This window comes from Coregonus lavaretus (assembly GCF_964263955.1).
Source record: "Coregonus lavaretus genome assembly, chromosome: 25".
Lineage (NCBI taxonomy): Eukaryota > Metazoa > Chordata > Actinopteri > Salmoniformes > Salmonidae > Coregonus > Coregonus lavaretus.
Genome location: NC_140012.1, coordinates 34,276,421 through 34,293,691, shown reverse-complemented (window position 1 = coordinate 34,293,691; position 17,271 = coordinate 34,276,421). Strand labels below are relative to the sequence as shown.

The following is a 17,271-nucleotide window of genomic DNA, read 5'->3' as shown; positions in this document are numbered from 1 at the left end:
GCCGCGGCACTGAATTTGAAAGCTCTGTTATTTCCACATTGTAGAGAATTGTCTTTATAGCGCACTATGCTAGTTGTGTAAAAGGGGCAACATGTCTCAGGGCATGACGCAGCTGGAGGAAATGTTGTAATTAAATAAGCAGGTGTTATTACAGGAGCCTAGGTCAATTATTTTTATTTATTTAGCAGACACACTTATCTAGAGCGTTGTTCATTTTACATTTTAGTCATTTTAGTAGACGCTCTTATCCAGAGCGACTTACAGAAGCAATTAGGGTTAAGTGCCTTGCTCAAGGGCACATCGACAGATCATTCACCTAGTCGGCTCAGGGATTAGAACCAGCGACCTTTCGGTTACTGGCACAATGCTCTTAACCACTAAACTACCTGCCGCTCCGCTTGTTCAAGGGCATACAGTGAGGGAAAAAAGTATTTGATCCCCTGCTGATTTTGTACGTTTGCCCACTGACAAAGAAATTATCAGTCTATCATTTTAATGGTAGGTTTATGTGAACAGTGAGAGAAAGAATAACAACAAAAAAATCCAGAAAAACACATGTCAAAAATGTTATAAATTGATTTGCATTTTAATGAGGGAAATAAGTATTTGACCCCTCTGCAAAACATGACATAGTACTTGGTGGCAAAACCCTTGTTGGCAATCACAGAGGTCAGACGTTTCTTGTAGTTGGCCACCAGGTTTGCACACATCTCAGGAGGGATTTTGTCCCACTCCTCTTTGCAGATCTTCTCCAAGTCATTACGGTTTCGAGGCTGATGTTTGGCAACTCAAACCTTCAGCTCCCTCCACAGATTTTCTATGGGATTAAGGTCTGGAGACTGGCTAGGCCACTCCAGGACCTTAATGTGCTTCTTGAGCCACTCCTTTGTTGCCTTGGCCGTGTGTTTTGGGTCATTGTCATGCTGGAATACCCATCCACGACCCATTTTCAATGCCCTGGCTGAGGGAAGGAGGTTCTCACCCAAGATTTGACGGTACATGGCCCGTCCATCGTCCCTTTGTTGCGGTGAAGTTGTCCTGTCCCCTTAGCAGAAAAACACCCCCAAAGGTAATGTTTCCACCTCCATGTTTGAAGGTGGGGATGGTGTTCTTGGGATCATAGGCAGCATTCCTCCTCCTCCAAACACGGCGAGTTGAGTTGATGCCAAAGAGCTCTATTTTGGTCTCATCTGACCACAACACTTTCACCCAGTTCTCCTCTGAATCATTCAGATGTTAATTGGCAAACTTCAGACGGGCGTGTATATGTGCTTTCTTGAGCAGGGGGTCCTTGCGGGCGCTCCAGGATTTCAGTCCTTCACGGCGTAGTGTGTTACCAATTGTTTTCTTGGTGACTATGGTCCCAGCTGCCTTGAGATCATTGACAAGATCCTCCCGTGTAGTTCTGGGCTGATTCCTCACCGTTCTCATGATCATTGCAACTCCACGAGGTGAGATCTTGCATGGAGCCCCAGGCCGAGGGAGATTGACAGTTCTTTTGTTTCTTCCATTTGCGAATAATCGCACCTACTTTTGTCACCTTCTCACCAAGCTGCTTGGCGATGGTCTCGTAGCCCATTCCAGCCTTGTGTAGGTCTACAATCTTGTCCCTGACATCCTTGGAGAGCTCTTTGGTCTTGGCCATGGTGGAGAGTTTGGAATCTGATTGATTGATTGCTTCTGTGGACAGGTGTCTTTTATACAGGTAACAAACTGTATAAGAGTGTGCTCCTAATCTCAGCTCGTTACCTGTATAAAAGACACCTGGGAGCCAGAAATCTTTCTGATTGAGAGGGGGTCAAATACTTATTTCCCTCATTAAAATGCAAATCAATTTATAACATTTTTGACATGCGTTTTTCTGGATTTTTTGTTGTTGTTATTCTGTCTCTCACTGTTCAAATAAACCTACCATTAAAATTATAGACTGATCATTTCTTTGTCAGTGGGCAAACGTACAAAATAAGTAGGGGATCAAATACTTTTTTCCCTCACTGTAACAGCAGATTTTTTACCTAGTTGGCTCGGGGATTCGAACCAGCAACCTTTAAGTTACTGAACAAACACTCTTAACCACTAGGCTACCTGCCACCCCAAATCACTGAGGAAGCCAAGCCAGTAAAAAAGCCATATTACAACCTATGTTGTGATAATTGTGTTGTTTGCTCTATAACTCATTAGTTCATATGCCACCGTGATATATAATAAGACTGTGACAACAAAAAGACAACATACACAGTGGCAGAATAAATTCAACTACACATTAGTTTGTTTCATCACATATCCGGAGAGCAACATCTGTCTCGTGAAATCCACAAAGCAAATATTGCATGCAACAAACAGTTATATCACCTGCAGCATCATCAAGCAAGTTAATGTTTTCAACAGTTTACAAAAAAACTACTGATTTAGAACCACAGAGTCAGCACAAAGACAACAGGAGCACTGCCTCCGCTATTCCAGCACCATTTCAATTTAAACATTTAAACATCATTAAATCAATAAAGCTATTTATATGCTTAGTTTAATACACTGAAAACAAACTTAAAGATACCAAAAACAATTTGGTCCAATTAATACAGCTAAATATCGTGTGTGTGTGTGTGCGCGTGCGCAAGTAAAACAAAAAATGTTGACTCACCCTAGTTGTAGACTAGTTGAACGGTTTATGGCTCTGTCATATAGTATACTTTTAGTTTTTGTTGTCATAGGCTACCTAGCTAAAATGCTTGCTAGCCTAACTTCCTCGCATGGGCAAGAATGAACCAACTAAGTTATCTAGGCTACATATTGAACTTCAATTGTCTCAGGCCAGTGGCACAACATATTAATTTATGGTTAGATCAGAATCGCCTTCATAATCATTGGCCTGTACAGAGAATTAAGTCAAGTTCATAAGTCTTAATCCCCATCTCCATCCATATCTTAGGAAAGGGACGATTTAGCAAGCTAGCTACTGCAGGACATCAACACAAGCAGACCAGAAACAGACACGTTTTTCTGAAAATGACGTTTTGCTTAGGAATTGATTTGATTGGTGTGAAGCCAAATCCAAACTGGCATCCCTTGGGGGACGTTTTGCTGCACCAGGTCAACCCACAGTTGAGCTCAGCTCAACGCTGATTGGCTAATTATTTGTAATTTTTTAATCAAGGGAGGCCAAATGCTTGCTGGCATCAATCAATCAAATGCTATGGCGGCAACATGTTATATACTATTTTGGTCCAGACAGCATCAGATACATGGGCTACACATACTGAGACAGGGGGGCGCTGTTTCCCTCGTTTGCATGATTTCTCAGATGAGATTCAGCCACTTGCAAATTGGCAAACATTATGAAAACACGGAGAGAGACGAAAGATAGATTATTTTATAATTATTTTTATTGGTGAAATATTTGGGGAAGCCTGGCTTGCCTTGGCATCCATGAATACACGCCACTGATAGGAGCTCGAAAATGTAGGTTGGCAAACCAAACTGACAAAACAAACAAACGAAACACTGAACTAATATAAAATAAAAACAATAGGTCTAAGCAGGTATTCCTGCCAAAATAACTTAGCTGGCACAGGTGTGGTCTACCAGGCTCTGGCCAGACTCCCCTTGAGCATTTCCAACACTGGCAAACGTTACAGAGCAGCACCTACATACAGTACAGGTATATTTAGGACCTCCCCCATGGCCATAACCTCTGGAGCATACAAATATGGCCCACAATCCAAAAAGAAGGGTGCCGTTTATGTGTAGAGAGAAATGTGCGTTGGGGATGAAGTGGTGTGCATCAAGTTGCTAGTCGTGCGTGTGTTAGGGTATCTTGTAGGGTTTCTTGTATTGACACTTCCCATGTTATGGAATTGGCTATCCTCAATTGACTAAATAAAATTGACTATCCCAATGTGATAAAGTGTAGCGAGAAGCACTCTTTTGAATTGGCCTAAGTGGTGTTCAAAGTTAGGAGTTGCCAGGACTACACCCTTTATTTGGTCATAAAAAGTACCAATGCTTAGCTTTTAATAATCTCCAAAGATTAGGACACAAGGTATGTAGACTACACAGAAATCCAGAGGGACATTCACAGAGCTAAGGATTTTGATGATAGTAACTCAAACTGATTCTATTTGACAGTTGGTGAATGAAGTAGTTTGATGCTCCAGTATGATCTGAGTAACTCAGTCCTTCATAGTAACTCAGTCTGCAGTACAATGAGTGGGACACATGTTTCACAATGTGAAAACAAATGTCATACCTTTCCCCTCCAACACACACACTCTCTTTTAACCTAAATCCAATGACATGGTGAAATGTTTTGTTGATTTCACCTTGCATTCACGTTAGTTGACAACTCAACCAAAAGTAAATCAAAACTAGATGTTGAACGGACATCTGTGCCCAGTGGGAAGTGTGTTGTATCAGTCTTTTGTATCAGTCTTTTGTTGCTCTCTCTGATGTTACAGTACAGTACAGTACGTCAGTTAGGGGTTGTGTCCCAAATGACACCCTATTTCCAGAGGGCTCTGATCAAAAGTAGGGCAGTATGTGGGGAATAGGGTGCCATTTGGGATGCAGACATGGCCTCTGTTAGTGAACTGTGGGTGACTGCTATCTTGGCATCTTTTCTCCACTGCCCTTGTCACTTCTATGCTAATCAGAGTCAGACTTCGCTGTTTTAAGGCCACAGTGAGAGGAGAGAGACAGCAATGTGAGAGGGGAAGGTTCAATGTTAAATCTGTATGTGTTTGTGTATGGGAGGTGGATTTCTCCACTGATTTGGTTAAGGTGGGAGGTTCAATGTTAAATCTGTATGTGTTGACTGTATGGCAGCTGGTTAGAGGAAAAGAGCAATGGCTTCTAACCAATTTCCACATTGCTACTGATTGAATACAGATGGTCTTGAATGCAGGCTGAGTGTGGAAATGGACTGTATGTGTACAGGCTAAATAAGAGTAATATGTGTATGCAGATGAATTGAGTAGTATGCCTATAACTGGAGAGGCAATGTTATGCTCGGTTTTCGGATATATGTACTGTATGTGTACTAGCTGTGTACAAGCTGGTGGTTTGACTATAATCATGGGCTCTCATGGCACTGTGTCATATACCAATATGTATATAGTGTTGTCTGCATGGGAGTGGAGCTAAGTGGAGTGAAGTGCATTGTATTGTTGAGTGGTATTAGCAGCACAATGGCATTGGGATCGCTGCTTCATCAAGAGGATTAGGCAGGTTTATTCTTCTGCCAGGATTATCAATCAGCTGGGGAGATTTGGGAAGGGAGAGAGTGGTGTGTGTGTTTGTGTGTGTGTTTTGTGTCTGTGTGTGATGGACGGGTGGGGGGTTGGTGTAAATTGTATCTGTCATAACATGAACATGAACCCTAGTTGAATCGCTGTTAGAAAGGTACTACACTAAAGGAACACACTTATATATATATATATGTCAATAAGATAATAGTCTGGGTAGATTTGGGAAGGGTAGTGTCCTATTGTGTGTCATGGTGATATCTGTCATGAACCCTAGTTTGAGGAGCGGTTGTAAGATGAAAGGTACTAGGGTAAACACTACAGATGTGTCTTCATGTGGCGCATTCAGATCCTATAGTTAACATGGAATATAAAGGCAATGAATGTGCAACAGTTTAGGTCAGGAAATAAAACAACATGAATGAATTGAGAATTTTAAGTTCAATTTCAGTTCAATATGGTTTGAACGTACATAGCTGGGTAGTGTAGAAACATGGTTTGAACTACTGTTGGCTTCAGTCAAGTCATTCTGTGTAGAATTCTGAATTAAGGTTATCTGTCTTGGCTTTTACGTCTTGGATGTTCTTCGACATTGTCATAGGTTGCCATAGAGATTTGTCCCCTTTCGTTGACCATGCTTTTCTATTTTATGATGGATATATAGATTTTGAACAGAGTGTATAGAACTACACAGCTGGATGAAAGAAACAACATTCATTCTTTCAAGCTTAAATTACGGTAAAGCAGATTCCATTGGATGTGATATTCTTATTTGGAAAATTCCATTTTGTTTTAAAATGACTAATATAAGAGGAAGGGAAACACTAGAAACAAAATAATAAAACGGTGATAAAATTATTGGACAGATTGTGCATCAAAAACCCATTTTATTAAAATGACAAATTCATAGTTAAAAAGATCAACATTATGCTTGTCAAAATACAGTCACAATCCAGAGAACACACTCACCCCGGTGAAATGTTTGAAATGCTTTTGTGTTCCTGTGGCATGATAACTAAGAGATGTTATTTGAGGTATAGGTATATCAGCCTCTGCTTTCTTACTTTTCTCCTCTCATCGCTACTGTTGTCACATCACCATGCCAGCTCAAAGCTTGTTGCCACCCCAGAATGCTTTTTGAATAGGAGGCGTGCTTCTCATCATCAAGCTATCCTCTTGTGAACAAAGTCATAGCCGCGGGAAGTAGTTTGTGAATTATTTGTCCATGCTACAGACGGATATACCGGTCCGCTAATACAGGACTAGTAAGGGCCCAGAGCACTACTTTTATGAAAAAATATCTTCTGATTTTTCAGGGGGTGCTGCAGCACCCTTAGCACGCCTACTTCCTGCAGCTATGAACAAAGTGCCCAATATTTCCTTATATACCCATTCCAACAACGCAGACAGATATGTACTGTATATGTAGCCTACAGCACACTTGAAGAAATTACAAACATTTCTAACATTTCCTCTTATTACCATAACAAAGTCCTCATTATTACAGTACTTGCATCCTATTTTGTTCACAAACTGCTGCTGCTCTCACACTTTTATTGGTTGGTTGTGGTGCATGGTGTCTGATTTGGAAGGGGAGCTGATGTGCTGGTAAGTTTCTTGGTCAATAAACCGCTTGAATCGGGGCCTGAAACCATTGAGGAGAGGTAGGATACTTGTTTCATCTGATGGGAGCTAGGAGCTAGGCTGTGTGGCCCAACGTCCAATGTGTAGGTATACCTACATGATGATATGGTATTTTCAGACGAAGAAAGGACTCATTCTATAGTTATCACATAACTTATATTCACTTATATATTGTACATCTAAAGCTATAGAATCAGAGTGCATGCCATTATTTATCTAATCTTAAAAGTTTGCATTCTCATGACTCATGACTTCTCCTTTAAATTGATAAATTAGATTAAAACATATTACAGATGTAATGCAAATGCACTTAACTAGTTGTAAAAACCAACCAGTGTTCACTTATGTAAAGTTAATGTATTGATATTTCTACAGTTAACCTTCTGAATTGAATTGTACGTCTGTTATCTGTAACAGGCAGCAGTTTGAATTATTTACTAATTTAACACTTATAATACTTATATAACTAACTGTTGATAAGAAATGTTGACTGACCTATGTGTTGTTCTGTTTTAGGAGGCCTTTACATTCTCTCATCATTTCAATGTTTATTGCATGCTTTATTGTAACACATACTTTCTCCAAATCTAATGTTCCCCACTAGAGGCAACGGCATGACCTGCTGGGCACCTACCTTGCCATCATTTTGGCAACAGACATGACAACTTTGTCAGTCTCTGATAGTGTTGATGGACCTCACATTAATTTTACTTTATATTCCTTATCACCATGTCACAAATTTCACTTTGACTGTGAGGTAATTTCCCATTTTAGCACTTAATCTCTGCTCAATACGAATTATTTATGAGTGCTGATCTGGGATCTGTCCATAAAATTGTATTCATTATGATCTAAAAGGCTGAACTGATCCTAGATCAGCACTCTTACTCTGAGATGCTTTGTGGATATGGGCCCAGACCTGATGCGACTCAACCCTCTCTCTGCCCTTTTATGAAGGTCCAGAAATAGGCAGTCCTCATCATATCCAATTATTTCACGTGGCAAAAATGTATTATTGCATTTGCCCATTTTCAGTTCATGCTTAAAATAAATGTAGAAAATGTTAATAATTAAAATATTGATATTCCAATATATATATAATATATATATGTGTGTGTGTATATATATGTGTGTGTATATACACAGTACCAGTCAAAAGTTTGGACACACTCATTCAAGGGTTTTTCTTTATTTTTTACAATTTTCTACATTGTAGAATAATAGTGAAGACGTCAAAACTATGAAATAACATGTGGCATCATGTAGTAACCAAAAAAGTGTTAAACAAATTAGATTTGAGATTCTTTAAAGTAGCCACCCTTTGCCTTGATGACAGCTTTGCACACTCTTGGCATTCGCTCAACCAGCTTCACCTGGAATGCCTTTCCAACAGTCTTGAAGGAGTTCCCACATATGCTGAGCACTTGTTGGCTGCTTTTCCTTCACTCTGCGGTCCAACTCATCCCAAACCATCTGAACTGGGTTGAGGTGGGGTGATTGTGGAGGCCAGGTCATCTGATGCAGCACTTCATCACTCTCCTTCTTGGTAAAATAGCCCTTACACAGCCTGGAGGTGTGTTGGGTCATTGTCCTGTTGAAAAACAAATGATAGTCCCACTAAGCGCACACCAGATGGGATGGCGTATCGCTGCTGAATGTTGTGGTAGCCATGCTGGTTAAGTGTACCTTGAATTCTAAATAAATCACTGACAGTGTCACCAGCAAAGCACCTCCACACAATCACACCACCTCCTCCATGCTTCACGGTGGGAACCACACATGCGGAGATCATCTATTCACCTACTCTGTCTCACAAAGACACAGCGGTTGGAACCAAAAATCTCAAATTTGGACTCATCAGACCAAAGGACAGATTTCCACCAGTCTAATGTCCATTGCTCGCGTTTCTTGGCCCAAGCAAGTCTCTTCTTATTATTGGTCTCCTTTAGTAGTGGTTTCTTTGCAGCAATTCGACCATGAAGGCCTGATTCACGCAGCCTCCTCTGAACAGTTGATGTTGAGATGTGTCTGTTACTTGATCTCTGTGAAGCATTTATTTGGGCTGCAATTTCTAACTCTAATGAACATATCCTCTGCAGCAGAGGTAACTATGGGTCTTCCTTTCCTGTGGCGGTCCTCATGAGAGCCAGTTTCATTATAGCGCTTGATGGTTTTTGTGACTGCACTTGAAGAAACTTTCAAAGTTCTTGAAATTTTCCGTATTGACTGACCTTCATGTCTTAAAGTAATGATGGACTGTCGTTTCTCTTAGCTTATTTGAGCTGTTCTTACCATAATATGGATTTGGTCTTTTACCAAATAGGGCTATCTTCTGTATACCACCCCTACCTTGTCACAACACAACTGATTGGCTGAAACGCATTAAGAAGGAATGAAATTCCACAAATTAACTTTTAACAAAGCACACCTGTTAATTGAAATGCATTCCAGGTGACTACCTTATGAAGCTGGTTGAGAGAATGCGAAGAGTGTGCAAAGCTGTAATCAAGGCAACGGGTGGCTACTTTGAAGAATCTCAAATATAAAACACTTTTATGGTTACTACATGATTCCATATGTGTTATTTCATCGTTTTGATGTCTTCACTATTATTCTACAGTGTAGAAAATAGTACAAATAAAGAAAAACCCTTGAATGAGTAGGTGTGTCCAAACTTTTGACTGGTACTGTACATATATACATACATACATACATACATACATACATATACATCTTCTGACAGACACCGCACCATAACTCCCCCTTTCACTTTTACTGAACACTGCATGTGCCCTATTCAAAACCTATTTTACTTGGTCTACACCACTTCACACCTTATTTTATATCCTTTTCTAGCTTTCACCAATGCATTTGCTAACTCACTTTGTTTTCTCCCAGTTGAATGTACTCCTATAACCAATCATTTGTTGCAGCAGACAGGCTAGTACATGGGATTGAAAGAGTACATGCACAGTTGGTATTTGGCAGACAAGCTAACAGAAAAGCTAGACAAGCTAAGAGACAAGCTAACAACAAGCTAGCAGCCAAGCTAGCAGCCAAGCTAACAAGCTAAGAGACAAGCTAATAACAAGCTAGAAAACAAGCTAGCAGCCAAGCTCTCAGACAAGCTAACAACAAGCTAGCAGACAAGCTAACAACAAAGCAATCATAATGCTATCCAGAGGGGATATCAAGATCTAAACAAGCTTATAGTTTTTACAAATAAAGCCGTGTCCTGTATCCCAGGTAGGCATATGACAAAGACAAAGTATAATTGAATGTCATATTAACAATAATACATTTGATTTTTATAGAGCTTTTCTAAAACCCCAAAACAGATAGTTGAACAGAAGATAGCTGAACAGAAATGTAACAGAGTAGAAGTCCTCAGCTGCATTGAAACACAGCCAGTTGTGTTCAACCGATAAGAGATATTAGGCCTTTGCAGCACCGAGACCTTCCCTCTGCAGGGGTTTTCAATACAGTACAACGTGGGGCACTTTGCATGTGATGTGTGATGCCTTGCATGGTTACGACATGCAACGGCCCTGTACCAGTCTGCATGCTGCTTAACGAATGTCTTCCTTTTCCTCTCTCTCCTTCCGCCCGTCCGTCCGCTTGCAGAAGACAACCATGTTGAAGGTAGGTTTTCTACTTTCACTTATCTTTATCATGGTTTTATCATCTTTGCTCCATGATTTAACACACTAAAACCATGCTGTGGTTTTCATGGCTTAAATTACTCCTCATATATGTTATGGGGAAAAGTTGTTAATGTGCTACTGAAATGGTAAGTTGGCTCTATATCTTTTATCATTTGCGGTTCTGGGTAGATGTTTTTGCAACATGTGCTAGGCCATTGGTTCAGGAGAGATGTGTGGTTTGGGATAGTGAAATTATGGACTGGAGAGGTTATCTGTTGTTAACTACACTGATTATCACCATCCTGATGAGAAATTGTGGAAAATTCGCTTAAATTGGTGCTGTATTGCAGTTGTTATTATTCTTGAAATCTCTCATAGATACATATCAGTGAATATCAGTGAAAGTTCTGGCAAAAGTTGAGCTATGTATGTTAAGAAGTGGGTAAGTATTTAGGCTACTACTATACTTTCAAACTGTGCCTTGGATCTCCCACTGGTTTGAAAACAGTTTTCTGCAGGTTATTGTTGATACACTACATTACATAGGTTAATGGTTTGGAAGGGGTAGAACAAACATTTTATGGTTTCTGCAAACTGCGGGAAGTATGCAATAGTCTGTTCCCATTTACAAGGAGGAAATAGTTTCAGAGTAAACAACTGAATACAACTTTACAGAACAAACTCTGAATTGAAGGCCAAATAATGTATTTATTTGCAATAGTGTCTTAAATCATTGCATGAAGGAGGGGAAAATGACCAGACCCTGCCCAATCAAATGTGTATCTATTTCTCTGACAATATTATCATGCAAATACTCAGTTTGGATCTTTGAAAGTGAATGGAGAGAATTGTCGATCCAATGACCGAGATTCACATCTCAAAACCTTGTTAAACATGGAGTCAGGCCATTGCTTTGGGGGTTGGTAGGTACAGTAGGTGGACTGTGTTGAGCATTCTGAAAGGATCCCCCTCTTGGACAAATGGAACCTCTACTAACTTCCAATTATTACTCTTAATTTAACTCTAGTAAGTCTGACTGATGACGCATTTCAACCTCTCTCTTGGTTGAAAACATGCACATCACTCTAACCCAACCTCGTCTGACTATACCCTTTCCTCTCTCTCCGTCCCCCTTCTCCCTTACCCCAACTCCCCAACACCTCCCAAAATACCACAGGCATCTACCAGACACAGATGCCTGTGTGTCAGTTTGACCTAGGTAGCGTCCCAAGTGCAACCCTATTCCCTTTAAAGTGCACTGGCTCTGGTTAAAAGTAGTGCACTATAAAGAGAATAGGGTGCCATTTGGGAAGCAGCCTTAGCCTCTCCCGTGATCCCCTGTCTCTTTGCTGACTGTGCTCTTGTTTCCCTTTAAGGTCTGGCGCACTTGATGATGGGCGACCAAGGTATGGGTTCGGTTCCTTTTCCACTCTTTCCTCCATTGTCCCCCCTCCGTCCCCTCTCCCCTTGTGGTCGATACAAAGACTTATTTCGCTGCTTCTCGTTCTCTTGCTGCTGGCTGGGGGTACTCAGGGCTATTAAAACTGCTTTTCAGATCTGGTCTGTCATTCATTTCAGCAGCTTGGTTTGTTCATCCTTGCAGTGGATGTTCTGTTTCGTTCTTTGCTTCTTTTTTAAAAATTACTTTTCACACGTTTTTGTCTTCATCCCACCTCCCTCGACTCATCGCCTCAAATCAGCACATCCGTTTTCTTAGTTTTTTCTCGACCAAATTGCATTAATTTCTGGCCTACCTTTCTTGCCAGTGTGTTTCGAACCCATCTTCATTCTCATTCGGCTGGCAGTTTCATCATATCATCAAAATCAAACATAACATGCTAAAGATAATGCATGATTGTGATGTACAATTAGGTCAGGGTTTTCCAAACTCGGTCCTGGGGCCACCCCTGGGTGCACGCTTTGGTTTTTGCTCTAGCGCTACACAGCTGAATCAAATAATCAAAGCTTGATGATGAGTTGGTTATTTGAATCAGCTGTGTAGTGCTAGGGCAACAAAAAAAACGTTCACCCAGGGGGGCACCAGGACCGAGTTTGGGAAACTCTACTCTAGGTAGTTGAAATGCTACATCAGACACCCCTCTATATTACCCTTGCTGCTTGAATGCTTTAGCTGCCAGTCAGTGAGCCACAGTGAACTAGCTAGATGATTGACAACCTCTCTCCATTTCCAAGGCAGTCTCTGATGCGTCCCAAATGGCACCCTATCCCTATGTAGTGCACTACTTTTGAACAGGGCCCCCTGGTCAAAGTAGTGCACTACATAGGGAATAGGGTGCCATTTGGGACACATTCTCTCCCTCATCTTCTCCATGCCAGTCTGGCTGATGCTCATCTCCCAGCATGCACCACTCAGTCAGAGCAGGAAATAAAATATTGCTCACTTGTGCCTTGCCCCCCCCCCCTCCCCCCCTCCACCCCTCCTTAACCTCAATTCCACACCAGCATTCCATTATGTTATCCTTTCTTCAATCTCTCACCTCATCTCGGATATTATATTTACCCCATCGTGCCTCTCTCTATGTTTTCTCTGGCTGCATCTCAAATGGCACCCTATTCCCTATATAGTCCTATACTTTTGAACAGGGCCCTATATGAAATAGGGTTCCATTTGAGATGCACCCTCTCTGTGTTCTTCCCTGTCTGTCCGTATGACCATGACACTTATGGGTGTCTTTCTTTCCTTCCTTCCTCTCTCCCTCCTCTTCTTCTCCTCTTTTGTCTGGAAACTAATTTCCACCATGGAACATTCCATCAAATATCATAGGTAAAAGTAAAGGTACTCACCACTCTTTTTTTAAAAACTCAAACTCAATGTACTCATATGACTGTGTGAAGTTTGCTGTCTGCTGTGGTCTTATATGCTGATTTCATTAAGTAAATAAAGTCATTGGCATTATTTCATTGTTTTATGTTGCTACTATATAAAATGAATGTGTGTCACGGTACCCAAGGTAGGTTGCTGCTCTTACTTTGCGGTCAGCTCACACCTTTCTATGAGGAGTGGATTGTTTCATTTCTGCTTGATGCATGAAAACCATAATGACATTCATAAAGGGGGGACATGTGATGTCCACTCCACACTGCTGGTACCTGATACCAGTGCAGCCCCCCACCGGTAATGCTTTATCTTGTTCAACGTATTGGTGGGTGGTGTGGTGTGGTGGGAGGAAGGCTATATCTGGCCCCAATGTCTAACCAACCAGAGTGCCGTGGGCAGCGGGCAATGGGCTGGGCACCCCATGGGCTGGGCAGCACCTTATCCTGGCTGGCTGTGCTGCTGTGCCGCTCTCCACAGAGGGTAAGTGGACCTCTGATCTTTGCCCGTTTGCCTCTCCTACCCAGGGCGAAGGGAAGGAGAAGGTTGGCTTCGAAGGTCCCTACTGAGCATTCCAGGTAAACAGCTTTGCTTTGTTAATTAGATTCCTTAACAGTTGGATCATTGGCTCATAGCAAGACAAGCAGGTCTAAAGAGAAAGTCACAGTTTGATTTGTTTGTTTCATCCATACGTATTATGTTATATTATGTTATGTGACATGCCTGGGGGCTTCAGTCATCAATGAAAGACAATGTCGATGTCTCAGCAGCATGTAGGTTGTGGGTGAGAAAATGTATATGTGGGGGAAAACGTGCATGATAATTCAACAAGTTATGAGTATCTGTAGTGATACTGTATGTCCATTCCAGTGTACCATTTGCATTCTCAATTAATTATTCTCATGTTATCACCTGTAATACTGTAGCATTTCTGTCTAAGTAAGCCAGGTAAGGGTTGTGTTTGTGAAAATAAATTAGCATGATACAGTGAAAGTCAATCAAATTTGTTTGTCCAGGTAAGTCTACACAATATCCACAGACACAACTAACTATAGTATAAATTCATAAAATGTATGAGGAACCATTTCCCTTCTGCACTGTATGAGGAATGCAACCATTTTCTGATATCTGTGATTTGGATCTATCCACTACCTGCAGTACATAAATATTTGTCACTGCTATTTTACATTTAGGTACATGTTTGAACATGATTTAGATCCTAAAACACCCATAGAGAGTACACATTTTTTATTTTATTTTAATCACTCTGACCTGAGGGAAACAGTGCAAAGATATACTACACTTCATTAAGGTAAGTGCTATTTAGTTGGTCTTGTTTGGTAATGGTGGTTTAGGTTGTGTGGCCATTCATAGAGGTTGGATGATTCCCTTTTTTTGCACCCATAGTGTCTTTATCTTTTCTCTGGATATTGAATACGTCAAATTAGCATTTTCTGAAATTGCTTGCACACATTCTGTTCTACATTTTAATTTGTCCTGCAAGATTGGAATCCCTCTTACCTGTACAAATTGAATGAAATGGTACTTAGAAAGTTTGATGAGCTGTACTAAGGATGGGATGCAATTTTCAATGCTCAAGTCTGGTTGTAATAGCTCAATCCTGCTTACATGAACCAAGTTGAAGGTGTTTCAATTGTGTTTTTACGTGGTAATGGTACACATACCATTACATGTTTGTAAGGCCAACACCTTGGCATCTTGACACCTTTATGCAGATATAGAAAATCTATTCAGGATAAGTCATTTTAAAAACAACGAGTCAAGAAGCATAGTGTAGGTCTATGGCTGTAGAGCATGTTTCCGAAATCATCAGGGTGTGACGTACTATGGGCTATACGCATGGCTAGCTGGATACTAGCTGTGTGCATGGAGTCGTCACTGAGATGTACTGTATACGCTCTCTGGACACTGTCCTTTGGCAGCATATTGTGTGCCAACTGCAGATGCCGCCACCACTAAATCCCAAATGACACTAGGGCTAGGCGATATGGCCTAAAACTCAAATCTACATTTTTTTCAAACATATGGGCGATTCACGATATATATCTAAAACAAATTAAAATAATAATCTTTAAATAAGCTTTGTTGTACAATTAAAGGTCAAATACACTGCATTAAAAACAGTCAGCAATAATCTATGAATTCAGAGCTTGTGAAATTATACCTAGGCTGAATATATGCCTTCCACAACCATAAGACCCACTAATAATTTAATTATTTTATAGAAATAGTTTTACCTCCTTTTTTGTTGTTGCAATAACCACTGATCTGGCTTTCAGGTCTGTCTATAAAAATGCAATTTTTGTTACACATTTTACCAGAACCATGCATAATGCACATTCACTAATAATGTAGCAGGCATTATAGAAAATTAACACGTCTCATAAACAATCTTTCAAGCACAAGCCCACGTGCTAGTGAGTAGCCAGCTAATATTTTATTTAAAGTTTAGCCAACTAGGATCAAGGTATAATTTCACAAGCTCTGAATTCAGCTAACAAGGCAAAACAGTTGAATTGTTATGAACACAACCTTCTGTACGTCTCCAACTGTTTGAACAGCATGCTAGCCTGTCCACTTTGTTCAGATGTTGAAATCAAGTGACCTACCTTATTTCTCAGAATGAGAACGAGTTGCCAATTCCTTATATAATTGTTTTGTGCTTAGTGCACATTTATACACAGACTAAACAGCTAGAATAGCAATCTTTATTTGACTCAAATGCTGCTAGCGATACGTGGTATCGTAACGCGTGGGCGACAAACTGAGCATACATTTTCCAGAATGAATGTTCATTGGTACATCTGTTTTAGTAGTGTCTGCTCTGCTTGAAATTTGAGGAGTTGAAACATAAACAGGTGTTGATAACGGGATATGGAGAAGGGAGAGTCGGTCAAGGATGGATTCAGACTAGGTGGTAAATTGTATGACAAGCGGCAGTTTATTCAGAGTAAAGATATCTGGTACAAGCGTGCACGGACTCGTTCTTTCAGCTCATATGGAACTTGCAGACGGAGCCCCGAAAACACAGTGCACATATGTTTTATACAGTTAGTAAAGTAGGTTGAGTCTGGCAGATCTGGTCTTCTGGTTGGTCCATGCTGTTCGAGCGTCGTCCTCTGTGATTGGGTCTAGGAGATCTACGCGCTGTAGCTCAGGCCCTTTGTTCCGAATGTTCAGCAAAGTAGGAGATTTGGTGTGTGCGTTTAGTTATCTTGTCTTGTGTAAGTCTATGTGTGTCAGTGCATCTGTGGCAAGAGTCACGAGATGTTGTTGTCTATAATCAGCAATGACCCTAACACCCTGTGGTCAGGCGTTTCCTGTTTTATCAATGTCTATGCAAGGTTGGTGTCAGCATTCTGTCTCTGAGTGTGTGTGTGTGTTCAGCATCATGTGCCTCTTGTGCAATGCAGAACATGTTTTCTGCAATATATGTGCCTTCGAGTTCTTGACAAAACTTGTCTTGAAAAAAGGAATTAGTTATAGCAATGTAATAGCAATAAGCTATTTATAAAAATAGCATTTATTACACAGGGTATGGTTCAAAAGGTTAACTTCTCCACTATTACAGTAAAATAATGTCTCCATGTGTTTCCGTGTCCATATGACCGATTCTGTTGTCCCAAACCTCAAATGCAAATAGCGAGTTGAAACCGTTTGTCAGAGAGGAAGAAGTGATCTCTCATCTTTGTTGTTGTGAGTGGTAGGTGGAGGGGCTTGGGAGAAAGAGACAAAGCGAAAGGTTTCAAAATAAGCCCAATGTGTATCTATGCACTTATTGTGATCCTAAGCTTGTCGCCTGCCTTCCCGCCTTTGGGACAACGACTCCCATTGTTAGGGCGGAGACATGAGCATCTCATCATTATATACAGATCTCTGGTGTAAA

At 40.8% G+C, this 17,271-nt stretch overlaps 1 protein-coding gene across 1 annotated transcript in view; it reads left to right on the top strand.

Annotated features, from left to right (window-relative positions):
• LOC311100893 (neurexin-1a-like) overlaps positions 1 to 17,271 on the top strand; it is a 393,788-nt gene that overhangs the window by 15,116 nt on the left and 361,401 nt on the right. The window contains exons 2-4 of the mRNA XM_084141884.1: positions 10,509 to 10,526; positions 11,905 to 11,934; positions 13,892 to 13,942. Of these exons, the coding sequence (XP_083998010.1) occupies positions 10,509 to 10,526; positions 11,905 to 11,934; positions 13,892 to 13,942 (99 nt within the window). The remainder of the gene's footprint in view (positions 1 to 10,508; positions 10,527 to 11,904; positions 11,935 to 13,891; positions 13,943 to 17,271) is intronic.